Source organism: Maniola hyperantus, chromosome 13 (genome assembly GCF_902806685.2).
Source record: "Maniola hyperantus chromosome 13, iAphHyp1.2, whole genome shotgun sequence".
Classification (NCBI taxonomy): Eukaryota; Metazoa; Arthropoda; class Insecta; order Lepidoptera; family Nymphalidae; genus Maniola; species Maniola hyperantus.
This window is the reverse complement of record NC_048548.1, coordinates 1,438,535-1,456,949: the sequence shown is the minus strand read 5'-3', so window position 1 is coordinate 1,456,949 and position 18,415 is coordinate 1,438,535. Positions and strand designations below refer to the sequence as shown.

The 18,415-nt window shown below is 42.0% G+C and overlaps 2 protein-coding genes across 5 annotated transcripts in view; one reads left to right on the top strand and one right to left on the bottom strand.

The window, feature by feature from the left end:
- Window positions 1–774: 774 nt before the first annotated feature.
- LOC138403191 (uncharacterized) lies at window positions 775–2,707 on the bottom strand. The gene is made up of 2 exons (XM_069502727.1): window positions 1,197–2,707; window positions 775–826 (listed from the first exon to the last, which is right to left on the bottom strand). The coding sequence occupies exons 1-2, from the start codon at window positions 2,705–2,707 to the stop codon at window positions 775–777; spliced, it is 1,563 nt and encodes a 520-aa protein (XP_069358828.1).
- Window positions 2,708–10,855: 8,148 nt separating this feature from the next.
- The window catches only part of Ggamma30A (guanine nucleotide-binding protein subunit gamma-e), a 32,870-nt gene continuing 25,310 nt past the window's right edge, over window positions 10,856–18,415 (top strand). Inside the window, exons 1-2 of one of the 4 annotated variants that reach the window (XM_034974383.2) lie at window positions 10,856–10,920; window positions 16,403–16,469. The gene's annotated coding sequence lies outside the window, so the exon portion shown is untranslated. Of the gene's footprint in view, window positions 10,921–10,964; window positions 11,286–11,308; window positions 11,360–11,382; window positions 11,470–16,402; window positions 16,470–18,415 lie in introns of those variants that run through there. The other 3 variants (XM_069502813.1, XM_069502814.1, XM_069502812.1) reach the window with 3 other exon arrangements.

Genomic DNA, 18,415 nt, shown 5'->3' with positions numbered 1-18,415 from the left:
AGTCCCGACTGACTGACTGACTGACATATATATCAACGCACAGCCTAAACCGCTGGTCCTAAAGACATGAAATTTGGAGGGTCTATTCTTTGTATAGAGTAAGTCTCCACTAAGAAAGCATTTTTCGAAATTTTACCCCTAAGTAGGTTAAATGGGGGATGGAAGTTTGTATGAAAGTCCGTCATTTTTCATGTTATTTGCATGAAAATTGGTATTTGGCTTTTCGGTCACAAATAAAGAAATACGTGTTTCAGGATTTTTGGAAAATTCGCCCATAAGGGTGGTAAAATAGGGGATGAAAGTTTGTATGGGACAGTTTTAATTATTGATAATATTATTAACTTGAAATTTGGAAAGTAGGTTTTTCTTGAGGTTAGGTGTCAGCTAAGAAACGTCTATGAGAAAATCAATCAACCCCCCCCTAAATGGATGAAATGGGGGTTGGTTGAAATGTATGTAGTCCACGCAGACGAAGTCGCGTGCATCAGCTAGTCTACACATAATTATTATGCCATACAGCTGTCGATGCGCGACTATAGTAATCTAAGCTAGACTATAATCTATTCTATTCAGGCATTTAATTGCAAATTGGTGCACTCGCGTGTGGGGAAGTGGGGCAGGTGCCGGCGCGGGGCCAATTTATTCATTTCTGCACCTGTAAATACCCTCCATTCAGTGGCGTGCAGGTCATAGAGGCATAAATGCACTGCTTACCCCAGTTGAATAGCTGAATGCATATTTTTCATAATGACCTGCCAGTAAACAGGCTCTTACTTAACTAGTGCCTACCCTGGCTTCAAACCCTGTGCACGCCACTGCCTCCATTCTATACAAATGTTCACATACCATACAGTGATATCTATGTTACACTAGATGGGGCGCTTCATAAACTCAAAGTCAAAGTCAAGTCAAATATTTCATTCAAAGTAAGTACACTATATACATAAATAATATACTTCTTCTTCTTCTTTCTTCTTTGGGGCTATACAGGTCCTTATTATCCCTGAATCACTGCGACCGTCTCCGATCTATTGTGTTAGCCTCCACTTCACATTTCCTTGTCAAATCCAGTGGCCGCCAGATATAGCAGCACCTTCTTGACTGGAATTGAAGTAACATCCTCCGGATAAATGATGTGTCTCCCTAGGTGGACGCTACGTTTGTGCATCAGAGCAGGGCAGAAGCAGATAATGTGCATCGGAGTCTCGGGAGACTCGTGGCACAGCCTGCAGATGTCCGAGCCCTGGAGCTTAAGGTTATACATGTGCCTTTTCAGGCCACAGTGACCCGTTAAAGCTCGCACCAGGATGCACATGTTACTTCTGTTAAGCGACAGCACCTCAGATGCTACCTTCTTGCTGAAGGATTTAACCATCGCTTTCGAGTGGTTTAACCCTGGCAAGTTTCTCCAGCGGTTGAGTGTGTCATAGTAGCAATAGGTTAGGAGGGTGAGTTGAACCAGGCTTTTAGGTATACCGCAGACAGGCTCTGGGCCTATCTGACGTGCCTTTGCGCCTGATTTTGCCAGAATGTCCGCATTTTCGTTGCCTACTATTCCGGCGTGCCCTGGCACCCATCTTAGAACCACCCTGTTGTGTTGGGCCAGGGTGTTTAAGTTTACTCTGCAGTTTTCAACCAGTCTCGAGTTAACAACCTCTGAAGACAGAGCTGAAAGAGCTGCTTGGCTATCCGAATGAATGTAAATCGTTTTATTGACGTGGTTGTGTTGCAGGATGGTTTCCACACATATTATTATGGCGTATACCTCCGCCTGGAAAATAGATGTATAGGCCCCCAGGTTACGGTACAGTTTGATCCTGGGTTTCTCTCCATAGATTCCACATCCTACGTCTTTGCCTGACTTTGAGCCATCGGTGAACCATTTTAAACATCCCGATGGCCATGTGATTTTGTTGTTTGTCCAATCCTCCCTATCTGGGATTTCCACAGAAAAGGATCTCTGGAAGTTGTATTTTGGGATCATCGTGTCTGACGGCATTCCCAAAACTGGAATCTCGAGTACTGAGTTCTGCAAGTCCCTCAGTGTTTTAGATAGCCAATTCACCTTTCCTTGGCTAATCAGCCTATACATGCCCATTCTCGCCTCCTTCATCAAATACAGGAAGAGAGGAGGTAAGTTGAGAAGAGCTTCTAAGGCTGCCCCCGGAGAGGTGCTCATAGCTCCAGTGATAAGTAGGCAAGCAGTTCTTTGGATACTGCCAAGTTTATACTGGGTTGTAACCTGCGTCAATTTGCTACACCAAACCACGGAGGCGTACGATATCATCGGCCTCACAATGGCTGTATAGAGCCAGAAGGTCACTTTTGGTTTAAGTCCCCATCTTGCTCCCGCAAATCGACTACATATGCCTAAAGCCGATTTAGCCTTTTTGAGCACTCCATCGACATGCGAATTCCAGGTCAATTTCTGGTCTAAAGTGATGCCCAGATATTTGACCTCGCATGAGAATGGTATGCTCCTATTGTTCAGCTTCGGCGACTCGAGTTTATCAAGGTTACGCCTTCTAGTGAATGGTACTATCACTGTCTTCTCCGCGTTGACAGCTAGTTGGTTTTCTCTGCACCATTTTTCGATGGTGTTAAGTGCTCCCTGCATGAGATACGAGATCGTGCTCTGGCAGTTCCCACGTACCATTACCACCAGGTCATCAGCATATCCCTGCGTGTCGATACGGAGTTCAGCCATCTCATACAGTAGTTTGTCTACAGCAAGAGTCCACAGCAGGGGCGATAAGACGCCTCCTTGCGGGCATCCTCTTGTTGTGAGCACTTCAATCGAGATGTTATTTAGCTCAAATTTGGCTATGCGATTCGAGAGCATTGCCTCCACCCATCTGGTGGTGGTCGTATCGGCCAGTTTATCGGCCAGCCCATCCACCAGTGTGCGGGTTGGAGTGTTGTCAAATGCCCCCTCGATGTCTAGAAACGCCGCGAGGGCGATTTCTTTGTCCTCCAGAGCCTTTTCAACCTTGTCGACAAGGTTCAGCAGGGCCGTTTCCGTAGATCGTCCCCTGCAGTAGGCATGCTGGGTGTAGTGTATAGGCTTTTCGATGAGAAGCGTATCCCTTATGTACCTGTCAAGCATCTTCTCCATCGTTTTCAGTAGGAACGAGGAGAGGCTGATGGGTCTGAAGGACTTTGGTAACCCATAGTCCTTCTTCCCTGCTTTAGGTATAAAAATGACCTTCACTGTGGTCCAAGCCTCTGGTATGTAACCCCAGGCATAACTCGCCCTAAAAATCTTTACCAGGATTGGGATCAATAGTTCCACGCCTCTCTGCAATAGCAGGGGCGTAATGCCATCGATCCCGCTCGATTTGTTAGCGCTGAAAGAATTGATGGCCCACCTCACGGCCCCGGGTCTAAAGACAATGGCAGCTCTCCTCCAGTCCTCTGAGCGGGGCCGGTGTGGAGCGCGCGCCAGAGTGCGACTAGCGTTCAAGGAGACCGCTCCCGGGAAGTGAGTTCTAGCCAGCAGTTCAAGGGTTTCCTTCTCATTTGAAGTGAATGAGCCGTCTGGTCCCTTTAAAAGTCCCAGTTGGCTCGGAGAGGCCTTGGAGAGCAATTTGTGGAGTCTCGCGCTTTGAGGCAGACAATCGATTTCCTCACAGAACCTCCTCCACGATGCTCTCTTGGCTCTCCTGATCTCTTTACTATATTCCGTCAGGGCTTTCCTATATATATCCCATTCATTGGTCCTTTTAGCCCTGTTGAATAGTTTCCGTGTTTTATCACGGAGTCTTTTTAACTTCGAATTCCACCACGGTGTTTTCCGCTTCGAGGTCCTGACCTTGAGGGGGCAGCTGTCCTCGAAGGCTTTGATCATACCCTCGGTGACAGCCTCCACCGCAAACTCAAGACACTCCAGCGTTTTGATACTCTTAGGGGTTAACCTCAGATTTTCCTCTAGGTTCTCAAGATATTTGGCCCAAGAGGTGCACTTTGGATCCCTAAAAGTTAGCGTTTCCATCTCAGACACAGTTGTCAAAGCGAAGCTTATGTGCCTGTGGTCTGACATGGAAACTTCTGTACTTACCTCCCAATTTGTTATGTATCTGGTTAAGTTAGTAGTAGCAAAGGTGATGTCTAGTACCTCCTGTCTGACTCTCGTAACAAAGGTAGGAGTACAGCCCCTGTTCAAGAGCTGGAAGCCATTTGCGAGAAGAAAATCGTAGAGGTACTCACCTCTGTCGTTGGTGTCGCTGCTTCCCCAGGCTTCGTGATGGGCGTTAGCATCGCATCCCACCAGTAGTTCCGCGTCGTGTTTCCGGGCGTAATCGACCACTGGAAACAGGTCAACTGCGGGATTATCAATCTCACCGGGTAGATAGGCCGAGCAGACAATGATTCTGCGCCCTTCCCACCCCCTGAGATTGACGTAGGCTGCCACTAGGTCATCAGTACAAAGTTCTGGAACAGGCAGGAAGTTCACGTTTTTGTTAAAAACAATGCAGGCTCTGGGTCTGGTGCCACTGGTACACGCTAACAACTTACCCCCAGCGTTTAACCCCAGAATGGTAGAGCTGGACACCCATGGTTCTTGAATGAGAGCGAGGTCGGCTTTTCCTTCCACAAGACAGCGCTCCATCACGGCAGCCGCAGCGGCCGCGTGGTGGAGGTTGGCCTGGAGGATCCTCGCGTGGGTGTCCGAGCACGCCATTATTTGGCTCTTTTATAGCCGGGAGGGTATCGAACACGTCCTCCCTCCGATCGAGGCGTCGAGCGTCCTCTTTCAGAGGGAGTCCCTCTGGGTGCCCCTCCCGGCGGCTTCTTTTTGCCCTTTTTTCCCTTTTTGGGGCCGCCAGCCGCGTCCGCCTGACCAGCAGTTCTGCCCCCTGTTCCCTGCGGCCCCGAGGAGGTACTTCCCGCGGTCACATTACGTCCCGGCGGAACCCTCCCCAGACCGCTAGGCCCAGGAGCGGCAGTCTCAGAGCTGGTGCTAGCAGTCGCAGCCGTACTCGGCCCCGCTTGCGGGGCTTGGTGCTCCCCCCTGAGGCGGAAGGTCAACTTTTTGCAGCCAAGATTGACCACAAAGTTGTTAGCACGAAGGATCTCAGCCGACTGCTCGTCGATGGCAAAGACGGCCACCGTACCCGTCTGAGACCTCGACTCGCTGACGATCCTCCAATGCTCCGCACTCAGATCCGGGTTCTGATACGAGATCATGAACATCGCATCCGAGGCGTTTTCCGCCTCAAGCGTGGGGATTAGGGCGGTGGCAATCCACGGCTTCGGCAGCTCACCCTCGTTTAACGTGGAGAGCTGCGCCTCCGGCCATGGCTTGCACCTGCTCATTTCTTCCACAAGCCAGTCCTTACTTTCCTGGTTATCGCAAGTGACCAGTAGCCATCCTGGCTTGTGGGAGATTGAGACAAAACTTGGTCCACGGCCAGTCTTGGCGTGTTGGCGACGCCGTCCCTCAAGGCAGATAGCCTTGCTGATGGCGGCGTGGACCAAGTTCATCTGATCCGCCGTCATGGGTTCTATATTCTTAATCCCCACTCTGACGGATCCGGCGATGTCCCTATAACTCGGGGGCGGATTAGAGCGCCCCTCGGGTGTGGTGGACGTTTTGGGCGCCTTCCTCGGTTGCTCCTTAGGAGATTCCTCCTCCGACCTGCCCCTTTTCAGGTTCTGTTCGCCGGTCGGCCTACTAGAGGAAGGAGTTCCCTGGGAAGGGTTGTTGACTAGTGTAAGGGCTTCCCCAATGGCCGTCCCATCCTCCACTAGTCTCCAGAGGCGTCTCCGCCTCGCACCACTCAGTCGTGTGTAGGCATTGGCCATCCCGAGTGGTACACGCTTTGGCACATAGGGAGCCACCGAGGGCGTACCGGGGGCGTTTCCACCTCCATCCACCGCGGGGTGACTTCCAGATGTGCCGGAAGTTCCAGGTTCGGGGTCCATTGTATTCCCCCGCTCCTGTGGGATCTCAGGCTGTGCAGAGTCCATAGAACTCCTCTGCTCCTGAGAGGCGTCAGGTTGGGCAGAGTCCAAATCCCTCCTCTGCTCCTGAATATTTCCACCATTGTTGGTGTTAACAGGTTTCTGTTGGTTTGTTTTGTTTTCCATACAGTTCCCACGAGTACACGGGATATAAAAGGTCCACAGACACCGGCAGAGCCCTAGTACCGGCCGAAGGGCTAAATACTGCCTCGATTCGCCCCGGTTTCGAGGAGACACCGTTTGAGACTGAGCACCCCCCCAGCCACGCATCCCTCGGCACGGTTCGTATGACACCTTGGATTGGGGTTTTTGGTGACGAGGTTTTCTCCTCCAAGGAAGAGGATAGGGATGTGGGAAGGGTAGGAATCGGCAGTCCGGCTAAGGGTTTCTGTTACGTCTGTTTCAGAGGGAATCAGACCAAAAACGGGCAGCAACCACGAGAAGGAATGCACCCTAAGCCTTGCCTGGGGGATCTACGTGACTTGCACTCTCCCCCCAGGCCATTCGCCAGACCCAGCCCCGGACAGGTGCTGGGAATAGAGATGAGCCCAGGCTGCCCCAATCTGAAAAGAAAGTTAGCCTACGCTCTCCTCCGCCCTAAAAAAAAAAAAAAAAAAAAAATAATATACACTAAACAAGATAATGAGTTTGACGTGAGTAGTCACATTATTAGTCATTATTTTGACTAATTTCTTAAACTGGACACTTTCAAGTAAAGATTTTTACCTGTGAAGATAATATTGCTAGAGGCGAAATTTGTATGCCATAAGTCTACTTTGTCACATAAGTTTACAGATTGTGAAAAACCCAATTAAATTTGAATTTCGCGGGCAGACCCGTGTCTTGGGCATTAATGTCCAGGCTTCGACCCCATACAATAAAACTGAGAAAACATAGCACCGTGCCAACCTATTTTTACAGTCTGTTTGAACTTATTTATGTTCGTGGAAACAGACTGCGTCTAAAGCGGATTACGATACGAGTGCGGACACCGATGTTCGCTGGAACTTGTTGTTAAACTATGAAGCGCCCCATCTAGTAGAACATTTTATATCGCTGATACGATATGCCTACTACTACTACTATAGAGGATTGGATGGGTTTCCATTGTTTTTCTCTAAAATATCTAGAGTCTAGACCATGTTACCTAATCTAAATAAATAATTTGGCTTTGACTTTGACTTTGACTTTGACTTTGACTTTGACTTTGACTATATGCACTTAGACTGTTTTAACTAATCGGCTATGTTCGTAGAAACGAACTGCGTATAAAGCGGATTACGACTGGCAGGAGTGCAGAAACCGATGTTCGCTGGAGCCTGGAACATGTTGTTAAACTATGAAGCGCCCCATCTAGTGGAACATTTTATATCGCTGATACGATATGTGTACGTTGCACCGCTATAGAGGATTGGATGGGTTTCCATTGTTTTTTTCTAAAACATCTAGTCTAGACCATAAGGTCAAATATTTTTACTTCTAAACTATTATTTACAAACAATTTATATGAGATACCTACTATACCACCCGTCTTTCCAGTGAGATATATTATAGGTATATATTTCAGAAAGATGCAATTGAGGCTAATTTTGTAGTTTTATTTCTTAGTTATATACAATCTCTATATTGTGACTAAACTAAAATGACAGGTTTAAATGTATTGCTGTTCCTTTCATAATGCTTCCTGCAGAAAAGGATAACACTAGATTCAAAGTCAAACCTGTCAAGTTAATTTTTAAAGAGCCGAGATAGCATAGTTGTTAAGACGCCGGCCCCCATAATTATCTCAAAGGTGTCTGAAGTTGGCCCATCAGCACATGGCTAACGTGGCGGACTATAACCTCTAAAAACTAATATCGGCTGGTAAGAGCTGGCGCGCACCAAAACGGTGCGGTGAGTTGCGGTGCGTTTTAAAATCCGTAAGGAATTTAAGTCTATCAAAATCCGGTGCGGAATTAATTCCGCAGTGCGCATGCTTCTATGTAGTTCTATAGTTCACAGATTTTGCGGGGGGAAAACGGTTACCGTGGTGCGCGCTAGCTCAGGGGGTAAATCTATAGAGGGCACTCTCTTTGCTTAGACTTAAGACAGAGTTAAAACGAGACAGATGGATATAATATGGTAGATTTAACTCAATCTTAAGTCTGAGCAAAGTCAAAGTGCGCTCTATAGATCTCAGCCTTAATTGTTAAAACGAGACAGCGTTATATTCCTATCTGGCATATATCCGTCTCGTTTTAACTCAAGCTTAAGTGTGAGCTAAGTCAAAGTGCGCTGTATAGATCTCAGCCTGAGAGTGGCGTCCGTCGCGACGGACGCGTCGTACGACAATGGAGTCGGACTGTTACCTTACTCATACTCATAGGCATTAAACGGTCAATATGCATTTATATGTAGACAGCTCTTTGTGTGCGAGCCTTGTTAGTGTGAAGGGCCCTTGTGTGTGGACGAGTTTATGCAGTAGTTGATGTTTAATTAAATAATTAAAATCAAAATGTACTTGAAGCCACTTTTCACGTTATGGTTGAAATTGAAGATAAAACCACTAAAAGTAAATTTGGATAATTACAACGTAAATAACCGAGCAATCGTGGGCGCACTAACGATATACTCTCGCAATACGAAAGAAATTTGGCAGGTAGGTAGGTAGGTCTTATAGCAGATATAAGGGGAAAAATCTGAAAAACGTGAATTTAGGGTTACATCACACACAAAAAATTAAACTGTGGTCATGAACCAAATAATTAGTATATTCAATTTTCGAAGTAAGATAACTATATCAAGTGGGGTATCATATGAAAGGGCTTTTACCTTTGCATTCTAAAACAGATTTTTGTTTATTTTTATGCATCATAGTTTTTAAATTATCGTGCAAAATGTCGAAAAAATACGACTGTAGTATAGAACCCTCGGTGCGCGAGCCTGACTCGCACAAGGCCGGTTTTTTAATCCCATATTATTTTAACTACCAGTTCTTGGCGGCATCTTACCAAAACGCTAACTAAATTGATTCGTTGGCATCACGTCCATATCTGGACATGGGTATTTTTTATGGACTTCCAGAAGCCGCGGTCTTGCGCCATCTGGACCTAGTGGCTCTTTTGTTGTTGTCTTCCATTTAGTTACTAGGATGTCTGGAAACGCTGCGCTTTCCTGCGCTTTCTTGCGCTTTGCTGCGCTGCTGTACTGGAAACGAAGCGAGGTTGCCATTTCAGCACCTTGGGACCCCAACCCAAATTCCATCGGTCCTTGCCACTTCAACTTCAAAATGCGTTGGCGTATGAGGTTACTGTTTCATATATGCCTCTCCTCAAAATTGATTACTAAATTAATTGCCGGAATATAATACGTTCACAAAAATTTTCACAGGCAAATTTCAATGAAAATAATTTAAATGAAGCATAATTAAAATCTCTCCTCTCAATTACAAAAAAAATAAAAACCGACTTCGTTACATAAACACTAAAAATTGAAAAATAATTTAATTTATTACCGAATATATTATGTATACAAGAGTTAATATAGTTCCATAATAATATTTTTTGGTGCCGGTGCCAATTAGCTTTAGCTGCGCGAATCGTCTAGACTTCATATTTTTATGGGACTCCACAATGGCACCTCATTGGCACCGACCCCAAAAAATATTATTATGGAACTATATTAACTCTTGTATACATAATATATTCGGTAATAAATTAAATTATTTTTCAATTTTTAGTGTTTATGTAACGAAGTCGGTTTTTATTTTTTTTGTAAAAAATTTTTATTTCACAATTTTTAGTGGCCCCATGGAATTATGCTATGACTGGTTAAAAATCTACTGTTTACTAAGCTATTACACTGATCGCAAGCAATTTACTTTTATCCGTTGAGGAGTTCCAGTATCTATCTTCGAAGATGTTCATCTGATCTTCACCAAATTGAAATGGGACCAACTTTGAAGTATACCCTTTCAAACAAAAAAAGAATTTTCAAAATCGGTCCAGGCGTTTTTGAGTAATCGGGGAACATACATAAAAAATAAAAAAAAAAAAAAAAAAAAAAAAAAAAAAGATTCCGACGAATTGAGAACCTCCTCCTTTTTTTGAAGTCGGTTAAAAAGTTATTAATTATGCCGAGTACCACTCATTCGAAACATTTTCACTTCATTAAGCATTTTCTAAATTCTCTCACACAGTATTAACTCTCAATTCGGCTTTGGGATAAATAAATAAAATCTTACTTCTAGCGAACCAAACATGTAATTTAGAGCTTTTTTTCTAACACAGAAAATGTTATTTTTTGAGAATAAAATATAGTGAGTCTATGTCACTCAGGAATAATGTGGCTTTCTACTGGTGAAAGAATTTTCAAAATCGGTACAGTAGTTCTAGAGATCACCCCACAAACAAAGTTACAAACTTTACCTGTTTATAATATTAGTATAGAAGTACTTATAAATAATCAGAATCAAAATTGTAAGATTTTTTGACTTCATTCAAAATCTTCTTTGAATAGTCAAAGATGTTTGTATGTAAGTAGGTACCTATGTATTATTTTTTTCACCACAAAACACAAATGACAGGTTACAAAAAGAAATCTCAAAAAGTAGGTACAAAAAGGCGGTCTTATCGCTAAATAGCGATCTCTTCCAGACAACCTTAACGCCTAGGGAGAAAACTTACTTCTCTAATCTGTGGAGAAAACGAACAAATTGACAGTGGGAGGTGGTGTATATGTAATAAACCTAAATACCAATAGCTAAATTAACTAAACCATATGATATGATACGTACATCAAAGATGTGACTCAACGGTCCATAGATGTTTTCGTTTTTTTTTTTAATGACTGTTTACGACTGCATTACACCGTTTTTCAAATGGAGCGTGGACAGCGAAACCGTACTAGGTTCGTATTACAGTACTAGCAGTTAGCTGTAGGAGCACTCGAGAGCGACAGTAGTCAATAACAATCACGGTACTAAATTTAAAAAAAAACAAATTTTGACAGCTGTCATTTTTGAATTTGGAACAAAATTTGGTTTTTTTATCGTAATATTCTTATCTGTGGCCTATCCTTGTGCAAGTGCAATAGCTCGATGTGCATACGAAAATAATTTAAAAAAAAAATTGTTTTATTCTAATTAAAAAATAATTTTAAATTTCGATCAAGATTTAGTAATTTTTTTTAAATCTGTGGCCAGTTTTATTCAATAGTGTGTTCAAGATTCTTGTGTATTGTGTTATTTTTTTATTTTTCGTATGTAAATAACTCGATGTATCGAGTTCGAGCTAATTGTTAACATTCTTAGTGTGTGACTGCGTGTGTCTCGGAGTCTATGTGTAAGCTTGGCTTTACGGGTAATACAATTAAGGTTAATTAAATTAGTTTCGTGGCAAGTCTTGGGTTGTAAACGGTATGTAATTTTTAACGTTTTCTACTTTGTTAAGTGACAAAAATTATTTATGGTGAAGTTGTGTCTTTTTGAAGTCAAAAATAAAAGTAATGTGCTGAGAACCGGATACGGTAAAGTTCACAGATAATCTAAGCTTACTTTGGGCTTTTATTGACAACTGATCCGCCCCGATTTCGCTCGAGTAGTGTTTCTGAAAATCCTTTCATAGTGAAGGTCTCATCATGATCAACCCATTGCTTTTGAGCACGAGTCTTCTCTCAGAACAAGAAAATTACCATAGTCCACCAGACCACCACGCTGGCCAAATGGGGATCGGCAGACCTCACACTTGACTTCATTCTGGGGAACTCTCAGACCTTTCCTCACGATGTTTCCTTCACCGTTAAAGCAAGTCATATTTAATTACTTATAACGCACTTATATTAACCAGCTTATGCTCGTGACTTCGTCCGCGTGGACTACACAAACAAACCCCTATTTCACCCCTTTAGGGGTTGAATTTTCAAAAATCCTTAGTGGATGTCTAAGTCATAAGTCAGTCTCGCGCAATGAGGGTTCCGTACTACAGTCGTATTGTTCGACATTTTGCACGATAATTAAAAAACTATGATGCATAAAAATAAATAAAAATCTGTTTTAGAATTACAGGTAGGTAAGGAATTTACCTTTCATATGATACCCCAACTTGATATAGTACTCACTTCGAAAGTTGAAAATACTAATTAGTAGTTCATGACACAATTTAATTTTTTTTGTGTGATCTAACCCTACCCTAACCCTTATAATATCTCAAGTTATCTCTAGTCTAGTCCAGTGGGAGGCTTTTGTCGTGGCTAGTATAACCAACCTACCAGCAAAGCCTTGCCGCCAAGCGATTTAGCGTTCCGGTACGATGCCGTGTAGAAACCAAAAGGGGCATGGGTTTAATAAATTCTGCCATGTAACCTCTTCCAGGTTAGCACTGACTGACTGACTGACTGACTGACTGACTGACTGACTGATCTATCAACGCACAGCTCAAACTACTGGACGGATCGAACTGAAATTTGGCATGCAGATAGCTATAATGACGTAGGCATCCGCTAAGAAAGGATTTTTGGAAATTCAACTCCTAAGGGGGTGAAATAGGGGTTTGAAATTTGTGTAGTCCACGCGGACGAAGTCGCGAGCATAAGCTAGTAATAAATAATAAAAAAAGACAGACAGACAGACACACTTTCGCATTTAGAATATTAGTATGGATTTAAATTAATTTTTGATCTGTATAGGTAATTGTAAAAAAAAAACCGTAATTACATAGGTACCTAGATAATTTTAAAGCGAAAGACCAAGGAAATCAAAGAAAAAATTATCTGGGAAATAGGTACTAGTTTTACAAAAAAAACAAAAACAATTAAATTGATTCAATTAATTCCGTTTTAATGCAATTAAAGTTTATTTACTGTGTACATTGCTAAGTTCACAATGTTTTATGTTTTCAATTAATGTAGCAAGCTTAATTAAAATAGCTTAGCCGACCGAGGGTTCCTGTATAACACATTTTTTATTTTTGTTTTTATATTACAGTGACCGACGAAGGTCTGTTCAAATACCAATCTTCAAAAGATCCTTTATTTTAAACTAGCTTATGCTCGCGACTTCATCTGCGTGGACTACACAAATTTCAAACCCCTATTTCACCCCCTTAGGGGTTGAATTTTCAAAAATCCTTTCTTAGCGGATGTCTACGTCATAATAGTTATCTGCATGCCACAGCCCGATCCGTCCAGTAGTTTGAGCTGTGCGTTGATAGTTCAGTCAGTCAGTCAGTCAGTCAGTCATTTTATTTTTTTATTTTTATACATACGATTTTTTTTATACAAAAAATAAGGTAGGCACATTACTTTCTGCCGCGTACTGTACTAGCTCGACGACGCCCTGATAGCCTAGTGGTTAGGACGTCCGCCTTCTAATCGGAGGTTGGGGGTTCGATCCCGGGCACCTCTAACTTTTCGGAATTATGTGCGTTTTAATTCTTTAAATATCACTTGCTTTAACGGTGAAGGAAAACATCGTGAGGAAACCTGCTTACCTGAGAGTTCTCCATAATGTTCTCAAAGATGTGTGAAGTCTGGCAATCCGCACTTGGCCAGCGTGGTAGACTATTAATAGCCAAACCCTTCTCACTGTGAGAGGAGACCAGTGCTCTGTAGTGAGCCAGCGATGAGTTGATCATGATGATGATGATGATGACAGTTCTGGGCTTACTTTAAAGTTCCAGCGTAGGTCACAGTGGTGAAATCGAGATTGCTATTCATAACAAGAACATTGACCACCATAGACATTTTAAACGTAGAGCGGCTTTTAAGAGTACTTTTACACAAAATTGCCGTGCATTTACATCTGCAAGCAGGGCCATCTTTAACCTATTGGAGGCCCTGGGCACATTAGAATAATTGGGCCTTGACAGAGTAGTGGGTCGGGGGTAAACAAGAAGGATCGAATATAAGTCAGTCATGACTATAGTTGACTATCTCTATGGTCCTCTGTTTGAGTGGGCCTTTTTGACCTTTGATTTAATCGAAATAAGTATGTTTTTCGGTAATAAAATATCGGTTGATCGGTTATAATTTGGTGATCTGGCAGGGACTAGTGGGCCCCTATATGTATATCGTGGGCCCTAGGCACGTGCCCAGAGTGCCCAGTGGGAAATATGGGCCTGTCTGCAAGGTCAAAAAACCCAAGCCAATCCAGACATCCAATGAATGAGCTGTTGTCTCTGTCACTCATACCTATAAATGACATTTTGTCGGTCTCAACGACAGAGACAATGCTCTACAAATCCGCTATCTCCTTTTAAAGGTCGATGTACATTACTTTCTGCCGCATACTCCAGATACTTTCTCTCTTTATCTTCTTTCTTTAAGGTTGCCTGGTAGAGATCGCTAATTAGCGATAAGGCCGCCTTTTGTATCTTCCTTCTGTCTGTGTTTTTTATTCTTTAATGTAATCCTTCTTGTGGTTGTGCAAATAAAGTGTATTTATTATTATTATTATACTTTGAATGTCCTATCGTGGTCCTATCCTTATTGTCCTATCTATACAAAATTTAATTATCTTCGTCAGCCACTTTTCCCTATGGCCATCATTACAATGCTATTATATCAAGTGCAATTTACAAACAATAGCGTGATTGGCTCGACTCATTATATGAGCAGCAAAAACCACTCGAGCAATGGAGCACTGTATTCTGCTTAGACGTTATCTAATGATGCCTATTGCCTAGATCTTACGAAGTAAAGCGAAAGGATACGTAAGAGATACGAATTTTGGTTAACAAAGCTTAAAAAACTCATACTAACTCTATCTATAAAAATATAAATAAATATATATATATAATAATAACAGACAAATTTATTATATTAAATAAACTTAAATCTAAATAAAAAGAAAACATTAAATTAAAACTAAAATAAACTAAATCTAAAACCTCATCGAGACCCATCCACATCGAGATTGTACCCAAAAATTTTGGCAGTATTACCCCCTTTTTAAATCATTTCAAATATGGTTTACGAAAACATTCGAAGTTCAATTAGAAAACATAATTTCGTTTTCGAGAAGCGCTGGTCGCTTCTCCCGCCATAGTACCCTTAACGACATCATCCGGAGGTCCCTTGCCACCGCCCATGTGCCAACTGTACTAGAACCTATTGGTTTGGCACGTAGCGATGGCAAGAGACCTGATGGTATGACGCTCGTACCGCGGAAGAATGGGCAGGTCGCTTGTTTGGGATGCGACTTGTGTAGACACTTTAGCTGCATCCCACATTCAGGCGACCTCCTCTATGGCGGGTGCAGCGGCCATCAGCGCCGAACAGGCCAAGAGGCGCAAATATGAAAACCTCGATGGGAGCTTCGTATTCGTGCCTTTTGGTGTGGAGACCTTGGGGCCGTGGGGCCCGGGGGCTCGAGCTCTTTTTGAAGAAATTGCGAAAAGAGTTATCGAGTCAACCGGGGACCCGAGAGCTGGCAGCTACCTTGGTCAAAGAATTAGTTTGGCCATCCAAAGGGGTAATGCTGCCAGCATCTTGGGTACAATGCCTCGCTGCGGTGGTCTCGACGAGGTTTTAGATTTAATTTAATTTATTTTAGTTTTAATTTAATGTTGTTTTTTTTTAGATTTAAGTTTATTAATAGTTTATTTGTTAACCATTGATTGGAAAAATAAACTGAAGAAAATTTCGTTTTTGTGAAAATAAATTATTATTGCTTGAACTGGCTTGTACTGACAATTTCAACTGAATAAATTCGAAGCAAGTGAAGAAATTATAACAAACCTAAGTATGTAGGCCTCGCTAACCGGATTTGGTGTGTGTATTAACTCAAGGAAACGTATACTGATTCACTTAATTAAGCGGCGAGGCGTTAACCACGGATACCTGATACTGATAACGTAAAACGCCTTAAAAACTAAACGTTTTTCTTTCTTTCTTTCTTTCTTTCTATAACACACGAAAATTATATCATACGAGACATGGTCGCTATGGGCCTCAGAAGAAAATTCACGAGTGACCCAGCGGGCGATGGAGAGAGCAATGCTTGGAGTTTCTCTACGTGATCAAATCAGAAATGAGGAGCTCCGTAGGAGAACTAGAGTAACCGACATAGCTCAACGGGTTGCGAAGCTGAAGTGGTAATGGGTAGGGTACATAGTTCTGAAAAACCGGCCAAGTGCGAGTCAGACTCGCGCACAGAGGGATCCGTACAACAGTCGTATTTTTTCGACATTTTGCACAATTGTTATATGGGCTATGACGGAATAAAGAAACTCACATACAAACATACATGAAAAAAATACATGAATACAATATTTATGAACTCTATAAACATTACACTCCCTTTTTTGGGCAGTCGTGTAAAAAGCCATTGTTTTGTTTTAATCTCATCGAAGTAAAAGGCTTACTCCAAAGTTGGAGCTTTCGCCGAGTTTCCGAGCTCTTGAAACAATACACAGTGTATTGCAATTTGCAGCAAGTATTTAATCGTACCAAATTGTTTCAGTCAGCGGCGACCGACTCCGGGCACTTGGGGACAAGTGGCTTAATTTTGGAAAATACGACAAATAAAGGTAAAGAAAGAAAATAATCTCTATATATAAAAATTAATCGCTGAATGTGTTGCTGATCGCAAATCTCGAGAACAGCTAAACCGATTTCGCTAATTCTTTTTTCATAATATTCTTGAAGTACGGGGATGGTTCTAACGGGATTCCAACATCAATGGTTCTAACGGAGAGAAAAATTTAAAAAAAATCCTGAAAAAGAATCGACTGTTAGGTGGTACGAAGTTCGCCGGGGCAGCTAGTAAGAAATAAAAATATAAGTCCCGCAAATTGGTAATGAGCGTGGCCGCCATTTTAGTGACGTCAGCACTAGACCGAAGTTTCGAGCTGATGGTATATTCTTACTTAAATATTCGTCAAATGACGTCATTTCGACGTTAATGAGACATGGTTCTAGCGCAATAGCAATTTGCGGGACTTATACTAAATACTTTAAAGAGTCTTTATTTAGTAGTGTGTACGCGCGAAGTTATCATAAACAGAAATACAGACGTTCATGCCCCCAAACAAACTTGTGCTTAGTATGAGATTTTACATCTCGCCAAGTTTGATAGAATTCGAGCGTCGAAAATAGAAACACTATAACGTCAGCTGAGACTTTAATAACGTCGCCTTTTTTTGTAGACTTAACCAGCTGATGCCCGCCACTTCATCCGCGTGGAATTACGTTTTAAAAATCCCGTTTGAACTCTTTGATTTTCCGGGATAAAAAGTAGCTTATGTCCACCCGCGGGGTGTAAGCTAACTCTATCAAATTTCATCAAAATCGGTTAAACTATTGGGCCGTGAAAAGCTACCAGACATACAGACATAGGTACTTTCGCATTTAATTTTTTTTTTTTTTTTTTTTAAAGCTAGCCTTATCTAATTACTATATAAATCATGACCGCGTGGAATGGTGCCAAGAATACTGGCTGCATTTCCGCGCTGGACAGCCAGGCTGATCCGTTGCGCAAAAAATGAGCCAGCCCTTCTGTCACCAGTTGAGGCTATTAATCGCGGTGAAATGTCTCGTAAAAATTTTTTAGCACTAAGACTCCATGGCCCCAGGCATTTAATTCGTATGGATTTATGAATGGACTTAAGCTTTTTAACTAGGCTGTTAATTGTATATCTTACTCTAACGCTGAACTGTTTCGACTTTCGACACTCGAATTCTATCAAAACGTTGGTGAGATGTAAAATCCTATACTAACCCTACAGTTTGAAGTTTGCAGCAATGGCGTATGGAATGTAACTCTGCTCATAAAACTCGAGACGAGAATAAACGCTATAAAAGACACATGATCTCCATCTGAGAAACACTCCAAAAACAGACATCGACAATCGACTTTTATACCTATTATACTTACTAGCTTTTGCCCCCGACTTCGTCTGCTTGATACAATTCATAGCATATAACCTGTAGCTAACTATCCAGAAATTACCCCATTAAAAATACCTCTTTATTATATATGTATAGAAAATTTTTTTTACAAAAAAAATAAAAACCGACTTCGAATACACAAACACTAAAAATTTAAAAATAATTTAATTTATTACCGAATATATTATGTATACAAGAGTTAATATAGTTCCATAACAATACTTTTTGGTGCCGGTGCCAATTAGCTTTAGCTGCGCGAATCGTCTAGACTTCATATTTTTATGAGACTCCACAATGGCACCTCATTGGCACCGACCCCAAAAAATATTGTTATGGAACTATATTAACTCTTGTATACATAATATATTCGGTAATAAATTAAATTATTTTTCAATTTTTAGTGTTTGTGTATCGAAGTCGGTTTTTATTTTTTTTGTAAAAAAAAAAATATTTCACAATTTTTAGTGGCCCCATGGAATTATGCTATGACTGGTTAAAAATCTACTGTTTACTAAGCTATTACACTGCACTGATCGCAAGCAATTTACTCTTATCCGTTGAGGAGTTCCAGTATCTATCTTCGATT